Source organism: Neopelma chrysocephalum, unplaced genomic scaffold, assembly GCF_003984885.1.
Source record: "Neopelma chrysocephalum unplaced genomic scaffold, ASM398488v2 Primary Assembly neopelma1_147, whole genome shotgun sequence".
Lineage (NCBI taxonomy): Eukaryota > Metazoa > Chordata > Aves > Passeriformes > Pipridae > Neopelma > Neopelma chrysocephalum.
Window position 1 is genome coordinate 1,150,805 of NW_020897809.1, and position 22,595 is coordinate 1,173,399.

Below are 22,595 nucleotides of genomic sequence, written 5' to 3' on the forward strand. Positions count from 1 at the left end.
GAGAGTCCTCACTGTGCCCAATGTGGCACTAAAAACCCCACACTTAGAACTTCAGATTTGTTACGCTGTTTGAGTCAGGAGCCAGCAGTGATCAGACCAGCAGTTCCAGGGAATGTTACCCCAGGTGAGGGGGCAAAGCTGTTGGCTGAGACTCAGAAGACCTAAAGCCTATTTCCCTTTCTGCACAAACCTGTAGCTATGCTGAGGCAAACCACTGTGCATCCTTGGGTTCCAGGTCCCTTTTCCCCCTTTTTTGCCTTGCTGGTATCAAATACAAGCTTCCTGGGCTTTGGCTTCTGGGCAGTAACATTAGATACATCCTAGACTGAAAAATGCTGAGTGGGTCTGTAACAGAAACAATAATGAGTACTTTAGGTTTCAAGCCTTATGTTTCTAGGTCAAATGTTCTTTAGGCTTGTACAACCTAATATCCCAGGACTAGCAAGACTGGGAACAGCTGTGTAAAGGACTTGCACACAGGGGAGCAATCAACCCTACAACTGCTGGTAACAAAAAAAGTATCATTTTTATCATAAAATTCAAATTGAAGGAAGTTCTTATTCTTCACCCACGAAAACCCAAAGCTGCTGGAAAACAAATTTGTTGGAAATTAGTGATTGTTATCATGGGTTCAGTGAGATCCTGCACTGTAGTTCTTTATTTCACTGTGAGCAGACTGTTACTCAGAAATAGGATGACTGTATTTTACTCCTGCAGGTGGGATCTGCAAGGCCGCAGTGCAAGGACCAAAAGCATCGGTATCATGTTCTGTAAGTGTATATTAGTTATTCTGCCCCCTGCAAGCCCTCACCCACCTTGTGGGCACAGCACAGGGATGGAGCTGCGTGCAGCTGAGCAGATACTCTCAGATTTCTGTTTAAAGCAAGCCTGACTCAGCTGCTGACACCTCCTCACCACACAGGATGCCTGCACTCTTTCACAGCTCTGTTTTTCCCTTTGAATCTGTGCTAAAAGGAAAGCATCAGGTGGAAGATATTTTTCTAGTTAATGTTTTTTGAGATGCTGCCTGGCCTAGATCAATTCCAAGAACTGAGGCAGCCAAACAAAGAAACTTTTATTCAGGCTGATCAGCAGCATGAGCATCACTGCTCTGGCAACTTCCCACGCTGTAACAAGAATTAGCACGAGCCAAAACAAGACCACACGCAAGAGAAGGGCTGAGCAATGCACTCAGGAGCTGCCAGTGACAGCACCCCCAGCCCCTCTGAGCACACCCGAGGCAGGGGCAGCCTCCAGCACCAAGCCTGTTACACTCCCCTGGAATACTCACTCCAGTAGGAAACCCTCCCCAGCACTGTTTTTCCAGGCAGCCGACCAAGCCTCAGCACCTGCACAGCAGCGATGGGGGGAAGGCTGGGGATGGGGTTGTTCCCTCAGCTCCCTCCCACGAGGCCGTACCCCCGGACAGGGCTCACACCCCACAGCCTCCTCCCTAACTCACAATTCTACAGGTTGCTGACCCTGAGGCCTGAAACTTGGATAGCAGTAAATCCCTTTGGGGGACAGGATGGGACAAGGCAGAGTCCTGTAGGATCCAAGTGCTTCAGACCTTCTTCCTTCAGCTCCCACAGGAAAAAAAAAAAAAAAAAAAAAAATCGGTTACTTCCCTGAACTCTGCACAGGCACAAAAATCATCTCAAAAAGTCATCTCATCACATGAAGCCACCAGTGTCAGCTTAGAAAGAGTGGTTTTGGCATTCCAGGTTACCCCAACCCCTTCTTCTCTCCTTTGTGTGCACTGTGACAGATGCCCATGCTGGCATCCATGGAGAGTTTCTTTTCTTTCCCAGATTACTGCCATGAGGAGCTGACATCAGGGGCTGGCCCTCATCAGAGCTTGACTGAAAAAGTAGTGTCAACAATGACCTGTGTCAGTTGACAACTTCAAGCCAATTTTAAGCACAGAGGGAAAGAGGAATTCTCTTTCTTTCCTGAATAAAGAAAGCCAAAAAACATTGAAAGAGGAAAAACCTTTGGACTTGCCTTCAAATAACTGCATCCATGGAAATAGCAATAGACATGCCTTCCTCTGCTGTGTCCTGCTCACTTTAAGCTGTTTCCTGATCTCATCAGATTCATCACAGCCATCAGGCTCAGCTAAATTTGGCACTGGAGCTATGGCTGTGACAGTCACAGCTGGGGAGTAACAAGCTTTGAGTCAGTCTGAGTAAAGAAGCAAATGAACCAGTGTCTTTCCAGTAGCCCAGTAATAGTTTGTTTCCAGAGATCTCTTCCCTGGGGACCCCACAGGCATTAATAAACCCTGACAATCCCCAGCTGAACCCCACAGCATCAGTATATCCTACACTACACTGGAAAACTGAGGCACTGGACAACAGTGCTTGACTCCCATCATGCAGCAAGAAACAGAATCCAAATTACAAGGTTATAAACTACAAACTCATCCTCCTATCCATAAGCCTCACATAAAAGCAATTCCATTTAACTGACTGGAATTTACCCTATGGCATGCACAGTCTTTATATGGCTCTGAAAGCACATAAACATTCTGTGCATCAGTGCACAGCATCACGTTGTCATTGCCCTCTCAAGGTTTATCTTAACTAGGGCAATTCTGGGGGATTCTGTGGCTGAGAAGTTCTTTGCACCGCAAAAGGCACTTCCCTCCCTGAGGAAGGGAGGACATGACCACTGGCACAGCCTGGCTGAACAGCTGCTCTGCTCCTACACTGATGGGCGAGGAAAACCAGAAAAGGGGATCCCAGCAGAAGCCTCGACAGCCCGAGTTACAGCAGGGACAATTTGCTGATGATGTGACATGGCATTTTAGAGTGGCTTCCAGACAGGGCCCCTTTCTAAAAAGGGACATTTTGTCACCTCCAAAGCCTCTCTCAGTGCAGTGAGGGTTAATCCAGGCTAGTGAACAAGCAGGATCAAGATCAGCTCATCTTTTCCATTCAAGCAGAGACTGCTACAGAAAATGCTGGTTGCTTGATGTCTCAGTGACTTCCAGGAACAGTGAGCTAAACTCAGCTGCTCTTCCCAGCACCAGCTGAGGGGGCGGCAGGGGATGGAACACAGCCCTATTCTTGGAAGGCAGGAAAAAATAAGGCTCTCGCAGAGCTATGCAAACTCTCCTCTCACCCTCCTCCTCTCCCCAAAAGATTCTTTTCAGCATCTCTTAATTCCTCAAAGTACAGCTGGGTTGGTTTTTCCTTTTATCATCTAACAAACATAAGAGCAATGCAAGAAAACTGCAGGCAATTCTCAAGCAGAGAGGTTAAGTTAATCAAATGAATAATGATAAGCTCATGTCCATGAGCTCCCACATGCCCCATGATCTCGCTCAGTTTAGTGCATGACCTACTGTACTTCTTAACATTTTCCTGTTAGATAAACACAGAAAGCTATAGAGCCATCCAGCTCATGAAAACTATTTTTGGCTGCTTTATCTTCAAGCAATACGAATTCCAAGAGATGATTGGATATTTGGACTTCTCCCAGCCTGGCTGACTGGGAAGGGGGCAGACAGTAACCTCATTGCTATTCTCCTGTGGAAACAAACATCTTCTAGAGATGACAAGTATCTGGCTTGTAGGTACAGCACTCGGAATGAGATTCAGGGACACGGAGCAGTCCCCAGCTGTGAGGAATGCGAGGACAGCCCTGAGGCACACCAAAGAGGAAAACAGGAACCAGAATGAGTTTGTTTCAGGGTTCCCCACAAGCTGCCCTTGAAATACAAGGCAGCAGCACTGAGCTGTGAACAGAGGGAGAAATCCTGCTGCAAGGCTTGCAGGCAGCAGTGCAGATGAATGAGGATTTGCAGCAGCTTTCATACAGACTCGAGCCTGGCCCTGAAAATAAAAGGAAATAAAAGGACTCTGTGCTGGCAGGTGTGGCACCCCTGTACCTGTCTGCAGGCACCCAGCAGAGCAGCTCCCTCATCCAGCAGGGCTGGAATGAACGGTCCCGGGAGCAGCTCAGGAGCAGCTGGTCATCCCAGGACAGGGCTCTGGCACCGCAGGAGGAGCTGTTCCCACAGAGACACAGCAGGGGCTCGGCTGATAAGGGTCTGTCTCCAGCCCAATCGGTCTCTCACCTACTGCAAGTGCTCCACGCTCTGGTTTGGTGGTGTTGGGCGTTTCCTTCAGCTGCTGGACAGAAGGAAAATGCAAATCTGCCTGGTTACACAGGAGCTGAAGGTCCCTGCCGTGCCAAGGCCATACATCCACGGCTGGGAGACAAGAAGACTTTATCACTGTCTTTCATGGATTTTAGGGATGTTAAAACCCCCCACCCAGGGAATAGCACAGAAAGCAATGTAGAGTCAGCAGCAAACCACAAGACCAGTTTACAGGTTGTTGAACATTTTGCCCTTGCTGATTTCCAGGTTCTCAGGCACCAGCTAAGAGACTGAAGCACTCTGCTGTCCCGCTGGGAATTCTGAACTCCACAGCATGATGCACCATTTATTTCTGCTCCCTTCAATTAGGAACAGGAAGCTCAGAGTTGGGCACTGGGCTCATTTTTAGCTGTGCCAAACTGATGACCCAGCTCCTTGCCTATAAATCAATGTAGATGTGCTCATTTACACTCTGTGAGAAATTGGTTCATTAGCTAGAATTAAACAGAGGCCCAAGCCACACCATTTAAACTTGAACGGTGCTCTTGAACACCCTGTTCTGTCCTGGATCCGGGATTTGCTTCGTGCCTTCCTATATTTAGCATACAGTAATGTAATTGAGGCAATAAAATAAGGCCCACAAATAGACTGGTTTCTCAGTACTTAATCAAGGACCTTTTCCTAGAACTGCAGAGGGCTGAAATTAAAAGAAAGGAATGTGTGGTAATCAGCCCCACAGAGGCAGGAGGAAACCACCATGAATTTAAACTCCAAACACACACTGGCCAGCTGAATGTACCCTTGTTTGAATTAAATGTGGCTTTACAGTGACCCAGGCCAGGGTCACATGGCATGAAACACTTGAGAATGCACAGCCCACGTACGGGGAATTGCTGAGCAGATACAACTCATGGCCTGGAAGTCACTGTACAATAAGAATGTCCTCAGACCCCATATCCATAACGGATGAAGGAAATAGCAGCTCTGAGGCACCTCTGCAACAATGCTCATCTGCTTCTGTCAGCTTGTGAACAGCAACAGGCACAGAAAGGAGTGACTGAAAGATAAATCCAGTGTGCAAACTGCAAATTGCATAAAGCAGGCAGCACTCACACTGCAGCAGGAAAGGAGGCAGGGACCTGCAGCACTGTGCTCGTTCAGGCTCACTAATAACAGGCCTTAGAAGATAAACTAGAAGACTTCATTTTCTTCTTAATAATCTAATTTGTATTGGCAGGCTGAGTAGGAGAACTATGTTTAAAAAAAAAAAATCTTTCTGTTACAAGTTTTCACATTACCATTAGGAAAATCTACTCTTTGCATTCAACCTAACAACTGCCAGAAGAATAAGACAAAGAAAATATTCTGTAAGCAGAAACACAGTCAGACATTTAAGAAGTGCTGAAATGCTTCAGTAACTGCAAAGCTTGTTTTGTCTGGAGCTTCATTTTAATGTGTTTCTGCAGTGCCAGCACAACAAGCCTCCAAGTGCCAGTTGGGACATGCAAAGACATTGATGCAGAGCTAAGACCTGAAAAGGTCTTTTAAAATAGATTTTGGAGCTGTATTTTCTAGCTTTGGCAATATCCTTGAGGAGGACAGCTGTACCTCCCCATCTCTTCTGCTCACAACCTGCAGCTGTTCTGCAAACAGATGGAACAGCCTGTCTTGCTCAGTGTGCCCCTGGAAACATCCTCCAAACAGCTTCTGCCAAAGAAGTTTTAGGATTGAAGTTACTTCCCACATGTAGAAGCTACTGACTTCTCTTGGAAAACTGTTCCTGCATAACATGGGATCTCTACTGGATCAGACAGATGAAAGATTAAGATTACCCCTGCACTGGTTTCACCCATTGCATTCCCAGCCCAGAGCAGGGAAAGTGAGAAAAGGAGAGAAAGAGAATATGGGGACGAGACAACAGCAGTATAAATTTAAATCAACTGTTGGGTCTTTGATTCACCACGAGGATTCACCAGAAGAGATGAGGAGGAGGGCCCAGCTCACTCCCTTCCCTGCCATCACCCTGCAGAGGAAAAGCAGTGCTGGGCTCTAAAGCTGCATCTAAAAATCCCTCACTGAAAGCTCCAGATGCTGAGAACTGATTATGTAAAGCTGCATCAGGGAAAACATTCCTTGCACGGTGCTGAGCTTTTTCAATACAGGTCTACAAAACAGCATAGCATAATTAAGTTTCCATAAATATTAATAATTCCATTTGTAATTCCATTTCTAGTTCCTTCTGCTCATCCAATAATTAATATTGCTTTCACATCACCATTACAGATAACAGCTTGATAGTAGGAACAAAAGATTAGGCCGAGTATTTAATTTGTAATGAATGGAGAGGAATAATATCAGGTGCAAATTGCAAAGGGCCAGAGTGCAGACACTGACTCCCCAATCTCCAAGCTAACAACACACAAAGGCCTCTCTCTGATATTCACAGGTACTGGCATTTCCTAGAAAGACACTGAGAAGAAATAATTTACCCTTAAATTATGGAACACTCACTAGAGATCTAAGTACATCTGAAAAATACACGTCAAATGGAATTCACGGAAATGCACTCCAGTGTTTTAAGAAAGACCAAGTTACCTTCCTAGCATGGCAACATTAGGGAAATAGAGGTGGAATTAACACCTCTGCTCTTGTGGTGAACTCATACACAATGAGGAGAGCAGAGCTGTAACAGAGGGTGTATGAGAAGCTGTGAGGCAAAGCTGATGGGCAGGTGGGGGACTGGGCAGACATATATATATATAAAATAAATAATCACACAATTCAGAGCAGAATCAGCATGTGAACTAGTGTAATGCTTCACCCTCAAGACCTGCTGTTCCTTTGGTCAGGCTTCCCCTCCCCATTGCACACTTTTGCAGCGCAGAGCTCAGTGTCCCTCAGGCACATCTGTATTGTACCTTCCAGGAGCTTCCTTAGGCAGCATCTCACACTTTGATGCTCCAATTTGTTATGCAGGAGCAGTCTGGGCTTCCAGATCTCACCCAGGCCCTGAGCCCATAGCAGATAAGCCTGGTAGTGCTCCAGTGGAGAGAGCACACAGAACAACCTCCCTCCCTTAGTTAATCTTAGAAATCCTGTTCTGGAGCACTTGCAAAGGTGGGAAAATTCCCTCAGCTCACAGGCACGTTCCCTACAGAGCATCCAAGCCCTGCAGCTGGACAGGCTCATGGCAAGCACAAAACCTCACCTGTGAGCACTCCTTTTCCTCAGCTGGGAGGCTCAAAGCTCTAAAGATTGTGCTCCCTTCCTTGTCCAGCAAAAGGGGAATTACTGTTTCATCATCTGCATCATCATTCAGAACATTTCCAAAGGAAATTATTTCCTAAGTAGGCAGGAGCTCAACTCCCCAGTGGACAGAATATCCAAGAATAAGCAGGATGCTACCACCCCCACTGAGAGAGAATCCCAAATCAATATTGCTTTGGCGGATGGTGGCTTTGAATCTCAGCCAGCCCACTTCTCTCTCAAGTCAGCAGCACTCTGGGGCATTTTTTGATCCAGAGCCTTTTCTTTTTTATTTGATTCAATGCCTCCAAACAACCTGCTCCTAAAGAAGCTGAGGTGCCATTCTGTCCTGTAAGAGTCATGAGGGGCCTTAAATCCAGCAAAGGGATCATCTCCCTCAGGACTTGTCCCTAAGCCCCCAGCGAGAGGGGGAGACAGGGAAGAAGTCCTTCACTCTAAACTGCCCACGATTGTTCTGCTTGGCTGGCATATTGAAACCCCAGCCCAAAAGCCACTGTCCTGGATTTCCCCAGTACTAAAAACTGCCACGTGCACCGTCCCTCCTCTCAGCACCTCCACTGGGGTCTTATCTGAACATGTACTTTCTAAAAGGCTTATTACTACTTAGTATTTTTATAATACTTCTTTTCCTGGTGCCTAATAATTGAGAAATGAATTCATTATCCTCCCGTGAGCCGAGTGTATTATTCTGCTGTCATCCAAATATAGATCAGAAATACTTACTAAATGCTTCTACTTATTTTCATCTTCATTGACAATTGCACCATTTCCATTTCAAAGAGGCCTTACACAATTCCTTTTCAGTTTCAAGCAGAATGTTTAAATTCTTTAGCGTCCTTGAAGAGATAGCAGCCAAGGATAATTTCACATTTTCCTTTTCATTTCCAGTTTTCTGCACTTCATTTCTAATTTATATTAACTGTGCCCTGCTCTGCCTCCCTTTCCACATTGCTTTCACTTTTTTTGTTCCTAATGCTGTCTTCACCACTGAACAATGATCAGCTATATGAAGATAACTCCTTCCTAAAGGCAAAAATCACTCCTCTTTGCACTGCTCTTAAAGAATACCTAATTCTAATAAGTGTTTTCTTATAAAACACTTGCCAAGTTTAACTCAAAAAGTCTTTTAACTTTGGGTAAATTATATGTTACAGTATTATCTGGCAAAATCTTCTTTTTATTTAGATTTACCTTTAACAAGGTCACAGTCATGCAGCTGCTACCAGCTTCCAATCCAGCTCTGAAACCCTCTGCTCCCAGATGTGCTGGGTCTGATAAAACACTATTCAGTGATTTCTTGGAAGTCCACATGGCACATCAATCCTTCCACCCTGAGAAGCTTCACCTGCTGATTTGTGTAACCATCACACACTTATCTTTGGATGCAGATTCCTGGACTCCAGCAGTCCGGTTGTCACTGAGTCAATGTGGCAGCAGGGCCTGACAAGCATCTCACCCCCAGCACCCAGTGAGAACATTTCTGCAATCCTTGGCATGCAGAGCATCCTCCTGCTGCTTTCACTGGTGCTGGGCTTAGAGCTATACCTTAAAAATGTGCTCCCAAAATGGGTGTGAAGGAAAGAAAGAAAAATATCATGGATGGAAAATAGCACAGACGGACAAAGTAAGAGCCTGAATTCTGCACAGTGCTGCTGCTGATGCAGGCTGGCAGCTGGGGATTGAGACCCCACTGCCCTGGGGGGACTCCAGCAAGAACAAATGCAAAGAGATCACCAGTGAAAGGAGTAGAAATATCCTACTGGGTCTCTCATCTGGGGCAACAGCCTCCTAGGTAGAGCCTAGAGGAGAAAATAAGATTGGAAAAAGACCACATGAACAACAGCATTTCCTAAAAAGCTTTGAACTCCCAGGACCATGGATATCTCATGCCACCCAACAAGAAACTATTGCTCTCAGCATCTGATGAAGTGTTTGGTCAAACTGGTTCCTCTTGGCACCATCACTGAACCAACCTGTGCAAACACAAACCCTCTCAGTCCCAACTGCACCAGATACCTCCAGCAGGCTGACGTCAGGGCCACCAAGGATTAGAAAAGCACATGATGGGAGGAAGCAAATTACACCAGAGGCACATGAAGGGGGCATGAAACAGCCCCTTCCCAGCAGCTGCTGTCTCATGATCTGCCCTTGATTCCAGCGCTAATGACGGCTGTCCCCAACACTTAGGTTGCTGCTGCCTGTGCACTTAGAGCAACACAAATTTGGGAACCCCTGGCACAGGTTACAACCACAGGCAGAATTCCTCTTTGATACCACTTAAGCCAGAATGAGTTCTGAGAAACTGCTGCCACATGTTCCCTCCATGACGCAGGGCTGAGCGAGCAGCTCTGACTCGGGGCTGGCTGCAGTTCCCGTGACTGCAGTGCCTGGTCCCACACTCCACACTTGGCAGAGGAGAGACCAGAGCTGAGCAACTGTGCCAATACCCATGGCTGTGAAGGCAGCCACATGTTCTTCCAGGTATAAATGAGCAGGAGCAGTAGCACTCAGGGCTGTCCCTGTCTATGGGAAACTTTCACCCACACACCAAAAACTCTGAGCAATGTGTAGGTCACTTGGGTCTCGGCCTCTCCTATCTGAGACAAGTCTGGCCCAAAGCCTTAAAAAACACAAACCCCCCCCTCACCTCTGAGACTGATGATAGCCTGGCTTAAGCAAGAAGCCTCCAGTGAGGTCAGGTTGGGTGTCCTGACACCTTACCTGTGGTATGTCCTTAGTTGCAGTGCTGTCACACCAGTCACCACTGGTCAGATTCACCACAAAATCACAGGGCACCTTCCCTTCCCCTCACCAGCCATGGCTTAGGTGTAGACCACAGAGGTCTCCAGGAGTGACTCACTATTGACAGTGATCAGGGGATTCTGTGCTGTCACCCAGAGGAAAAAAAAAGAGTCTTCATGGATAAATTTTTCAGCACCCTGACCCTCCATCCAGGAGAAAGGCAACTACATTCCATGCCCTGTTAGGTTCCCTTCCCTGCAGAGGGAACTCTGAGGAGGAGGTGGTGGTGGGAGAATGCTTGGCATAATGGGAAACCTTGTCCTCCTTTCCGGAACCTGTCTTGTTCTCCTCTGACTAACCAGGTCTGAGGAACTTTAGGATGTGCTGCATAGTCTCCTACTTACCCAAGCTTTCAGGAAGGAGTTAGGGAAGAAAAAGCCATTTATGAGAAAAGATTGGGTTTGTGGGAGCTTGTTGAGCCACAGTGTGTAGTCTTTAGGGTATGTGACTATTTACTTCTGCTCTAGCTGTACTTTTAGCTTTCAGCAATGACAGCTACAGTTCTTTTTTTTTTCCATTTACAATTACTCACCATTAACTGAAATAAGTTTTAACCCGAAATGTTAACTGAATACCAAGAGGAGGAAGATACTTTGAGCAGCAGCCACTAACCAATCCTCAGAAGTCAGGCTAAAGCCAAAAGGACCCTTTCTTCAGTTTGTCACACTTTGCTCCCCCTGTTCACATGGAGCTCTGCAGACCTGGGAGCTGCAGCTGCTTCCAAAAGTTCTTCTCATGAACCTTTGTTATGAGGTATTTACATCACTGTTTACCAGATATGCAATGGTATTGCAGCTTAAATATATCAACTCCACCCTCAAATGAACATTATTATCATTTCATGTTTTACCTATACACATACACACAGAGTTTGTTAAAAATTAAGAGCTGTTTGAGAAACTGGGACAGGAAATGGGTTTATTAAATGTAAAGTGATTTTTTTTTTCAGCCAAAAAACACCCCCAGACAATCACACAGAAGTGCTCTTAAATTTTTGTTTAAAAGCAATCAGCTTTCAGTTGGATTGGCTTTTACCACTTTCTGCAAACTCCTGGCTCCCCAGCCAGCCAACAACTGCTGGTATTCTAATAGAGCACCAATATCTTGTGGGTATTGTCTTGAATTTTCTTGTGCTCAGAAATAGTGCTTTGGAAGGAATGCCTGTGTTTTATCCAAGTATCTTTACTTCACTGTCATACTGACAGGAAAAATCTCTGAGGGAAGCGAATTCATTAAAGCCATTAGAAAAAACACAGACACAGAACAAAGGAAGAGGCAACAGCCAGAGACAACTCCTCTGGCACCCAGCATAGGGGAAGGGAGAGCCTTGGGCACTCCCCCTCTTTCCTTGCGTGACATTCCTTTATTTTCAAGGCACTCCTAGGAGTTTCCTTCCAGCAAGCCCCAGCTCAGAGGGCAGAATATAGGGCAGGAGCCATGGACCCACCAGACATCACATCTGAAACAGTCTCAGCCATTTCCACTTGCCAGAGCTCACCCCAATCACTGTGTCTCATTTAGTTGCTACTCAAAGGCATCTTGGGCCTGCTGGGCCCATCAGGATAGAAAAGGCATAAACCAGTGACATTCTGTGTCTCAGCACTGCAGGTTTTACACTGTTACCACAGGGCACAAAGCAGGACACTGAGCATATAACACTGTGAGCAGGAGAGTGACTTACCCTGGGGGGAATTCCCAGCTGACAAAGGATTCTGCCCAGACTTGTGCACCACTTTGGCTCCGTTCACGCCACTGAAACTGGTTTAAAGAAAGCAAAAAATAGGTAATTTCACTCTCTGAGAATATCTTCTTCCAGGAAAAACCAATTTACTAACCAACACATCAGGCTTTTTTTTTTTAAACTAATTTAGCACAAGACTAGCACAGGCCCTTGCTGCCTATTGACCCAGCTAAACGCAGACAGCTACAGAAATTCCTAGAACAGCAGCTTCTTCAAGGCCCAATGCTGGCAGAAAGACCCCTTCCACCTGATTTGACCCACGCATTTGTCAGTGCCCAGATCGCTCTGCTGGAGGATCCAGCATTTCTTAGGTTTGTAGGCTCATATCCTATAACTCTACCAAGTTTATTCTGTAGTCCCTTTAAGGATCAGAGGCAAAGAGCTTGATTTATTCCGGCCTGTTAGTCAATTAGCCCATTTTCAGCAGCTCCTTGTTTTCTGCACTTTCTAGAGATCATAAATTCCCCTGGACTGGGAGGAAGGCAGGGACATTGCAATTTGCTGTATGATGTGGACAATGGCTCCTGCCCCAGTTTGAAACCCAGAACACTCTTTTCCTGCTTTTTTCTCAAAGTGGAAAGAATGAAACAGTCGTTCCTGGGGTGAGGCAGCAGCTCCTGACCTTGCAGGAACTCTGTAGGAACCAGGACTCGTTGCCACCCCAAAAGTGGCACTTTCCCTTCCCCTTCATTCTATCCTAAGAGGATTCCTAAGGGGAAGAGTTTCATTGCTGTGCTTCAGACATCAACACCCCTGAAGGTGCAGCAGCCTGGGGCACAGAGGCACTTTCCTGGGAAAAAATGTGATGTGAAGTCCTCCTGGTTTTACATCTCAGCACCTCTTTGGAGTAACAAAATGCAAACACCATCAATCCACCTGAGCACCATCTACATCTGTGGGAGTGATGCTCACTCAGAGCACAGGATGGATTCTATCCATGTTGGTGGGCTCACAGTATTTAGCCTGAACTGAGACATGAAATAAGCACCTCACAGGTCCTCGTTTTATCAATACATGTCCGAGAAATGATGTGAAGCCTGGGACTGCCCTTCTAAACAGAACATGCTCCTCTGTTACACCCCAGTGACACTGTTCAAAGAGAAGAAATAGCTGTTCACAGTGTCATTCCATGGCTACACAAGGCAAGTTGGTAACTTTATCATACAATCCTGGTAAACGTTTACTTTCTCCTACAGATTCTTTTCCTTTCCCAAAGCTTTTGGCAGAGCCCATTTTCATGCTGTAAACTGGATCACTGTGTACCTTGTGTAATTTTTGTTACAGAAAAGCTACACTGAGCATATTATTTTACACATTATCCTTTCTCTTCTGTACCTTTTATCAGATCACAAAGAATAAAGAGTTGATCTCAGCTATCAAATAACCACAAATGCCTGCTGCAAGTCTGAACCAGGCAGAGGTACAGATATTACATACAGATAAGCAGAGCTCTCAGTAATCTAAGCTGCAATAATCACCTTACAGTTAAGTGTATTGCATAATGTGCTGTTCGGACCACAAATTAGCAATAATATGGAATCAACTCAAGTAAAAAAAAAATCAGAACTTTGCCTTAAAGAATGACCTTTTTAATCAAATCCAAAGCTTTCAATTCCATGAAAAATAATTTTCTGTCCCAGCATTTTTAAGGACTATGGTAATTTTTCCATTTCTTGTCCAGATCTATAAAAAATCCTTTCTTTTTTACACATATTAAACCTCAAATATTTCAGTTTTCACAGGCTATCAGGTTCAATCTGACTCTTCTTTCTGAAGAGAAAGGCCTCATCTTATTTACCATCATATTTATGTCTCACCATATTTAACTCTCATCTTTCAGGCACACAAGTAAGGCTGGATTTGTTTCCTTTTAATATACACAAAACTGTGAGACAAGCCAAAAGTGACCTTGTGCAGATACAGTTCTCTTGGGATGCAAATGACTTCACCTATGCTCAGGTTAACAGAGAGAAGAACACTAGGAAAGGGAATATTTTCACTTTTCAAAGAACTCTACAACGATGAAAATTAATATCAAGCACAATTCTCCACTTCTTCCTGCCCTGCTCACACATCAGAAAGCAGGGCCTTTGGAATAAATCAACACCAAGTCAATACAGCACCACTTTGCCAGCACACTGCTGCAGCCTCAGCCCCACCACTGTGCTGGGCAAAACTGAGCACACCACAGTGCCTCTCTACTACTCTTTCAGTGAGGAAAGGTCAAACAGATGAAAAATTAATCAATACCTCCTCTGAGACACATTTACTCCGCCAGAGAGACGTAAAGGAGCATTACTGCAAACCAGACCTGTGCCCAAGCTGCTCCACATGCTCTTGATTTACACACAGCACCTGCCTGGCCTGAGTGACACCTGCATGAAGGGCAAGCACTTATCAGCCCTCATCAGCCAGGCAAAAGGGCATTTGTCACAGGTGTCCCCCCTTACCAAATCAATCTCATAAATACTTCACAGACCTCATGGACCAAGCTCAGCACAGAGAGGTGGCAGAACCCAATAATAAATAAACCAAACCCCAAATAATCTGGTCATTGTTTCTGTTGTCCCTTGAAAGAGAATGAATAAAACCCCACCAAACTGTTTGATGATCCTCAACCTATGATACAGTGTGTTACATCATAAATACAGCTCTTGGATAACTGCTAAAGTCACTGGAAAGCCCATGAGCTGGATGTGAGCTGTCAGCTTCAAATCAGACACCTGTCAGCAGAGACAGGGGTGTGGAGACAAGCACCCACATGAGCTGCTATGATCAGAGCAAGTGATGCTCCAAACCTTCTTGCAGAGATCTTATCAGAGCTGGGCAGGCAACAGGCAGGTCGTGAGTCACACTAGCACTAACCCCTCCCAGCAGTATCAGGATTGAAGGTGGAAAATTACAGGTGTGTTGCAGATCAGGGCTGTGTAACAGGTCAGTCTGCGTGGCTGTGTTGCAGACACTTCCAACAGGTGTCAATGTGAACAGCTCAAGCACAGCAAAGGTGTAAGAACTTCAGAAAAGTGGTTAAAACAAGCACTGCACCTTCCCAGTGCCAGGTTAGAAGCACCTCACACAAATATCACGGTGATATTCCATCTCATTTGCAGCTGAGCTTAACTTTTACCAGATGATGTCGTGTCTCTATGATACCCCTTGCCAGTGAAATGAGGAGCAAATGCCTCATCACCTGCAGGGACTGTCCAGCATTGCTCCTGCTGGAGCAGAGGGGTCAGACCAAAAGGCACAACACTGAGGCTGGGGCAGTTCCTGATTTGTACAGTTCTTTCCATCATGTTAGTTCGCTTCCTCAAGTGGATTTCCTCTCCAGGGTCTGGCACTACTGCCTTGAACACAGCCTAATGTCCTAAATTGCACTAATGTCTTCAGTGAGACTCAAGTGGGGGATGTAACTTCTAAGATAAAGACCTTTCACTATTCATTGCAGGGATTTTATGCCTTTACTGGAAAAATCTTGACAATCATGAATGGGAGCATTCAGATGACAAGACAACTGTGGCTGGGTTTTCAATACATCCCGTGCAACACACTCCAAACTCAGTTTGTTTTGATTGAATAAACTGTTCTGAATGGGATTTATGAACACACTTTTTGGGATTCATGCACCCCACCCTGCATTATTTACTGTCCAAGTGAAGTTGATGCAACAAGAGCTGGCCAGGTTCAGGAGGAACCTCATTGCAGTGACCCTCACCACTGGCACGAGCGGAAGGACTGAAACTCAGCTTGAGGGAGGAGCTGAGCAGGTCATCCTGACAGGATAAGCAGGAACTGCATTTGTGTGTGGAAAAAGGACCCCTTCCTTGGAAAATACACTTTAAAATTTCTTTCAACCCAGTTATCACTGCTAACTAGCAAATACCATTCACCTTCCTTTTCTTATTGGAGAAGTCTGCTTGGGTTGCTCCATGGCTGGCTGCCTTTCCATCCAGCCGAGGGTGGGGTCTGACACCCACTGTTTGCTTTCCCAAGCCCTCAGGTCTGTAGGGCAGCCCTGTGGTTGGGTAAACCGGGCTAGACAGGATTTTGTGGGTAAATGGAACAGGCAGGAGAGAGGAGATGGGGCAGTGACACAAGGGAAAGAGACACAGCAAACATTTTCCAAACATTTTCCATTATTCTGAGGGCACTGCCATTCTGGAATGTCCATAGCTGAGAGATTCTCTACACAATTTACAGGAATACATGAGCTCTTGAGGATCCCTATTCTAAGCTCAAACACCTTGCAAAAAAAAAAAAAAAAGAAAGTTTCAAAACTGAGTGTTCATTTGGGGCAAAACTCCAAGTTTACTAATTTTTCAGAATTATTTCAGTCCTTTTACATCCACTGCTCTGGTTTGGAGTAAAAAGTAACAAAAAGGGTAGGCAAATGAGATTTGAGCCTTTTGTTTCTGTTATTGGTGTTTGCTGGAACTAATATAATAAAAACTAGCTCCCTGATATATTTTCTTAAATTTCTCTCTTAACTAAGACAGTTACAATGAAAAGGAATGAAACCAGTACAACACTTACCAAGCACCTTTCCTGGTTTCATTTAAGCTGTGAAGGAAAGAAAAGAAAGAATGGAGTGGCAGAGGAAGAAAAGAAAACATAGTAAGAAAGACAGAAATTTGTGTTGACTATCCCTTATTCTCTATGTTAAATTGACAGAAAGTATAAAACAATTTGGGGCAAATCTCAGAAGGAGATAGATTCATCCTAGTCATGGTTTCTTGTGGCTTTCAACTTCTTAGTGAGCAGCATTTGTTGTATTCATCCCTTCTATTTGCCAAGACTGTATGTAGGCGGGCTCCTTCCAAATGCCTCTGTGATGCTAAGGCAAACATCCTACCACAGCTTAGAACAAAGACATTCCTGTCATATCTCAACAGGCATTGTTTGGACAACTGGGGACAAAACTTTTGTTTCTACAGAATTATAAACCTCCAACTTAATTTTTCAGATATTGCAGAAAATGAAAAGTGAAAGGAAATCCCTCCTTCCTGCACACTACAGCTCTAGGGCTCACAGAAGCCAACCACAGCTTTTAACTTCTGCAAACCAGACTGACATTTGGGCTTACCACAGTGGTATCTGGAGCATTTAACACCCCAAATATTCAGAAGAACAAGGTAATGTTGCACCAATCATTCCATTAACAAAACTCAGGTCATTGAAATTTGGTAAGAGAAAAATGCTGCACAGAAAACCAAACTTCACAGAGCTACGCCACAGATATCGTGGCAAAATTCAAAGCAGCAGCAGATTTTTTTCTTCAGATGGGCAGTAATGCTCCTCTAGCTTTCTCCCATGTATCTCTGGTGCTCTCCAGGTCTGCAGCCAGAAGGAATAGGAAGCAAACTCTCTTTGCCCTGAATGCTCAGGTCTGAGCAGGAGCTGAAAAAAGGTACTTGTTATGCTGTCCTACTACTCCTTATTGCATTCCAAATGCATCTTCTTTTTTTTGCTTGGTTCTTGGGTTCTTCATCCCAATTCCAAAGAACTGCCATTTCTGGGAGTACCTTTCTACACACCACTACCAAGGGCTGAAGTTCTTGTTTTACCTGGCTGGTTTTTTGCTCATCTCTTTGCAATTTTCTCTCATTTTCTTGCCTGAAAAGTTCAGACTTGTCCTATAGGTGAGCATTCTTCAAAACAGGTATTAAGACACGTCCTAATCTTTCATGAGGAATAAGGGGCACAGAGACAAAGTCATCCTACTACAGTCACAATGCAGATCCGTGCCTGAATGGAGCAGGAAATGGCAGCAGCTGGGAGGTGGGAGGGAAGAGTTAGCACAGAATCCTACTGTGCAAGTTTTGGTTCTAAAATATGGTGTGAAAAGGCTCTACACTCAGTAAATTTGGCCAAGTCTGTTTTTAAACACGAGATACAGCCAAAGCTGGATATTTACACAGCTCAGCTATCCTGAAACTCCCCATTTCCTGTAGCTCATTTGTACCTTGGCTATTGATTTCTCATCACAGCTGCTCACTGCTGCTTCCCCTGCTCCTGCCTGGCCTGTTGGGTCAGGCTGTCTATGGCCTCTCTATGCATAGAAGGAAATGAGACTGTGCAAGATATAACTTGCTACTGCAGACTCCTCAGGCTTCTTTACAAAGCTCCTTTGGTTTTCATTTCTCCCTTTGAGACACTGCTCCAGAATCTCACTCCAGTGGTTGAAAATCTGATTTCCAGGCTAAGTTTATTAATAGTAAATTTGCACCACTTTGTCCTTGTGCCAGCATTGATCTTTATTATATAAAGAACTTTTCTTCCCCTCTAGTACTTACTTGCCAGTGAAGTGTTTATAGAGAGACATCCCATTCCCTCCCAGGTTTTGTTTTGCTAGGCAGAACAAACTGATCTCTTTTGGTTTTCCCTCACCTGCCAAGCTTTCTGTCCCTTTTCATCCCCCCAGCCCCGTTCTGGACCTGCCCCTGTGCAAGTCCATCTTTTGGGCTGAACCATGCACAGAGTTCTTAGCACACTCTTGTATATTGGTTTCAAACCTCCCTGTTTGTAGCAGGACTGTCTCCCTGAAACCATCCTGCAACCATGTCAGCCCTGACACACCTTCACCACACATTCCTATCGCAGTCAAAGTCCCTCTGATGCCTCCAGCAGCCGCCTCAGCACTCGGCTCATTCCCTCCCCTCCTCCCACCTGCCAGCTCTTCATGCACAGCATTCCCAGACTGGCTGGGCACACACAAGGGGTGAGAGCCAGCACCAGTCCCACACACACTGCAGGGACCAGTCACACTGCTCTGCTCCTCAGCCTTTAAAACAAACAAACTCCCACAGATCCTGAACCTCCTGATCCAGGGCCTCCTGGGCCTCCTTCCCTTGATGGTAGACTCTTCTGAACACCACAGACTCCGGCTTTCAGCCCTGGATCTTCCCTGGCTCAGGCAGTGGTGACAGAAGGACAGAGCCTCCCTCAGGCCCTCAAACCTCAGACCTGCTCTACTCAGAAGTGCACAAACCTTAACTAGACTCCACAAGCTCTAAAATGCAGCCAAACAGCCCCTTCAGATACATCCACTGAACCTCCTCTGCTGCCATGAACATCCTTCTCCTAACACAGGTCAGTTCTCATCAGGCTTCCCCGCTAATGAAACACCAGTTCCCTGTTCATGGGAAAAATTCCTTCTGATTTCCTTCCACTGGTGTTTCCCTGTAGCCCCTAGTGCTGGATACAGCCATGCTGTCTCCCAGATCCCAGCCTTTGCCTCGCCTTTCAAAGATCCACCTTCGGTATAAACCAGACTGGGAACAATGGCACACAGAACACCACTTAAGAACAAGCAAAAGCATTTCCATACTTGCATAAAGAATCAATTTGGACATAGCTAAACCCAGATCTTAGCCTAGGGAATAAAGAATTCTTCTGTTCTTCTGTTCCTTGATCTAATTCTGTGAACTGGGGCAAGTGGGGACATTTCTTATTTATAAGAAATAAAATTCAGAGGAGCACACCCATGGGAACTAGTCCAGTGCTATTCCAGTGGCATGGTTCCAGCAACTGCCCTCAAACCCTGGCTGCACTGCTCCCAGATCCCTGCAGGAATACTGACATTAAGGTCACACAGCACAAACTGACTCATAAACCTGCTTGTTCTACACCCTCCAAACTTGTCCCTCATCTTCCCATCTCTGCATTTGCAGCAAAGCTGCCACCACCTTCATTTCTGACATTTTGGGAGCTCAGCCCTCCCTGTTAGGTACGAGTTTCTGTCACTGATACTATTAAGAAAAGGACAAAGGAAGGCTTTACATCAGTGGAGTGGGGTGAACACACAACAGCTGTGCCTTGCTAAGGGCAGAGCAGTTCAGCAGCACCCTGCTGATCCAGTGCTCTCTGCTGGGGTACTTTACAGCTCAGAACTGTAGATGCCTGGATTGTGTATTGACTCCCGTGAAAATAAATCCCATTGTACTGCAGCCTTTGCCATGTCACACCCAGATCTGCTCCTCCACTGAGGATGCTATTCCCAAATTGAACGTTTGCTTATAACAAGCAAGCTGCTTCTGTACTTTTTCATTTTCTTTTAACTATATGGTATAATAGCTGCATGGATTTAATTTAAGACTGTTAAGTTCTTCATCTGTGCTGTGATCCACACTGGAATTTGATTCCCTAGACTGTGGATTCCCAGCAGTGTCTGCAGTGGTGAATGCTGAAAGGTAACCACGGGAACACCTTCCTCCACGAGGGTAGCCAAGGCCCTCCCACCAGACATCCCATTTCAGTGCAAAGCAGGACAGGAAAGGAAACTTTGGCTCCGTTGATTTTGTGCCCTCCCAGTCATTCAAGGCATCTTCCCTGCTCAGGACATGTTGGGTGTTTTTTTTGGAACTTATTTGTGTCGGTTGTTTGGGCAACACCTTGGAGAAGAGAAAAGACACACCAACATCTGGCATTCCCTCCACGTGGAGGGAGGCTCCATGGAAGAGGTCCAACAGGGAGAGCACGCTGTCCTTTCCCTGCGAGGGGCAGGAGGGACAGGCTCCTGAACAGCAGGAGAAGAGGAATTATCTCACCCCTGACATGATGTGCTACAAGCAGTACAAAAGCAGAGCCAGGGCAGGGCAGCTGGGGCAACAAAGGGATTTTGAGGACTTTCACTATGGAGACTTGGGCTTAAGCCCTAGGGAGAACATCCAGGTCTTCTCTACCAAAACACTCAGGAGCATAATGAAGAGTGCCTTTGCTGGGACAGAAGGACAGCCAGCAGAAAAGCACCAGCAAAACAACAAAACAACCTCTTGGGAAGAACTTCTTTTAAGAACAGGCCTTTCCTTTAATTTGTTTTTGAAAGAGCATTGGTTTTGATAAAAGTTCCTGCCAAAGCTCCTTGGAACAGCTTTGCTTCTGGCACTTCAGAAGCTCTATTCCAGAACATCCAAATTTTATCACAAGAGGTTTTTATCCCACATGCATGGTTATTGCCTTGCCCTAACATGGAAAAAGCAGTGAAATATTTTATTACTTTGCAGATCATTAAGACAAATCAGTTATATTTGTTACTCCATAACAAAATGTTACCCAATTTTCTAGATTAAGGCGTTGCCAGGTGCTGGAATGGCAGTGCCAGACTCTCATTACATTGCAAACAAGGGAGTTCTTGTTCTAGGAAATAAGATAAGATGTCTCATTGATAATAAGCAGCAGTTGTTCTTACTGATTAAAAAAAAAAAGGTACCTAACTACTGTTTTCTTATATAATATACATACTGTGACTGTCTACTAGGTTTTACTTAGCAAATCAGCAGGAAACATAAGATGTACAACTTAAAATGGATATAACTCAAAGCAAAAATTCAGAAATCCCAGAGCAGAACATTTCTAAAACTCAAAATCTGGGACACACTGTCCTTGTAGGAAATTTTGAAAATTATTTCATTCTGATTAAAGGGAAAAAAAAATTCGCCAAACAAGCTTTAGAGTGTCAGAACTTCCCAGGAAACAGCAATTCTGAGTTAAGCTGTATCTTAATTCCAAGAAGCCCAAGCAGGATTTTTTGCTAGGAACAAAGTCCAAGATGATCTGGATGGAGGGAATTCTGCAGGGATGCACAGCACAAACAGAGAGGTTAGAGGAGGTCAGGCACAGCTGGCTGAGCAGAGCCTGGGTGGGGCAGTAGGGCACTGTCAGATTAAAATGGGAAGAAAAAAGGGGGTTCCCTTCACTCCTCTGCCCACGGTCTGCAGAAAGCAGCAGGTCAGACCTTGAGAGGGAGAAGTCTCCCACTCCTGGGTGGGATGGACAATGATATCCATGCTCAAGGCTCTGCTGGCCAGTGCCCACACGTTCCAGAAGGGCTCAGGAAAAGGCACCACCATCAGAGTGGGCTGGGCCTCCCCTCCTGCCTTTCCAGACACTGCACCAGCAGGGGAAGGTTCCAGCAAGCACCGACCATGGCAAAGATGGGATTCCAAGCAGGTATTTTGTGATCAGGACAGCAACAGGTTACAGGGCGTTCCTCTGGATGCCTTGATCTTCTAATTTTTGTGCTCATGACCTACCCTGACCTTAATCCCAGCCCTACTTAGTAACAAAATTACTTAATTACTACATTAAGTAATTTATTTAATACTTAAGCAATTTTATTAGATTATCCAGCTTTCACAAGTTACACAGATCACCTCTCCAAAGACAAGATTTTTACTCTCAAAGCAATTATGGCCTTCTTCTTTTCCACCCAGGCAGTGACAGATGGAAAAGCCAAATTAAACAAATAAGTAACTACCCCCATAGTCTTGGCTTTATTGCTGGTCAATAGGGCACACAATCAAGCCCTGAAGCAGAACAGACAATATATTTGTCAGTCTTACGGAACTTACCCTGGAGTTTATTGCACAACTCAGGACCTGCATCACGTGTGTGTGTGTGTGTGTGTGTGTGTGTGTGTGTGTGGGTTGCTGAGGTGAAAAAAGCTGTGCTGCTGAACAAAGGGTTACTGTCTGCTGACACAGACAAGACAAAAACTCACTGACCTGGAAGCTGAAGTACAAAATCTACTTTCAGCCTGAGTGCCCACTGCTCATACACATTAAATGAAGCCTTGTTTGAGCCAAGTATGATCTTAATCTGCTCTTCTCGAGCATGGAGAGCACATGGCAGCACCAGGACTCCGCCCAGCAAATCCCATCAGCTGCAACACCACACCAA

General features: G+C 45.3%; 1 protein-coding gene across 1 annotated transcript in view; it reads right to left on the reverse strand.

Annotated features, from left to right (window-relative positions):
• Positions 1-22,595, reverse strand: part of MAPKAPK3 (mitogen-activated protein kinase-activated protein kinase 3) — a 122,540-nt gene that overhangs the window by 93,510 nt on the left and 6,435 nt on the right. The window contains exon 2 of the mRNA XM_027700613.1: positions 11,859-11,935. Within this exon, the coding sequence (XP_027556414.1) occupies positions 11,859-11,935 (77 nt within the window). The remainder of the gene's footprint in view (positions 1-11,858; positions 11,936-22,595) is intronic.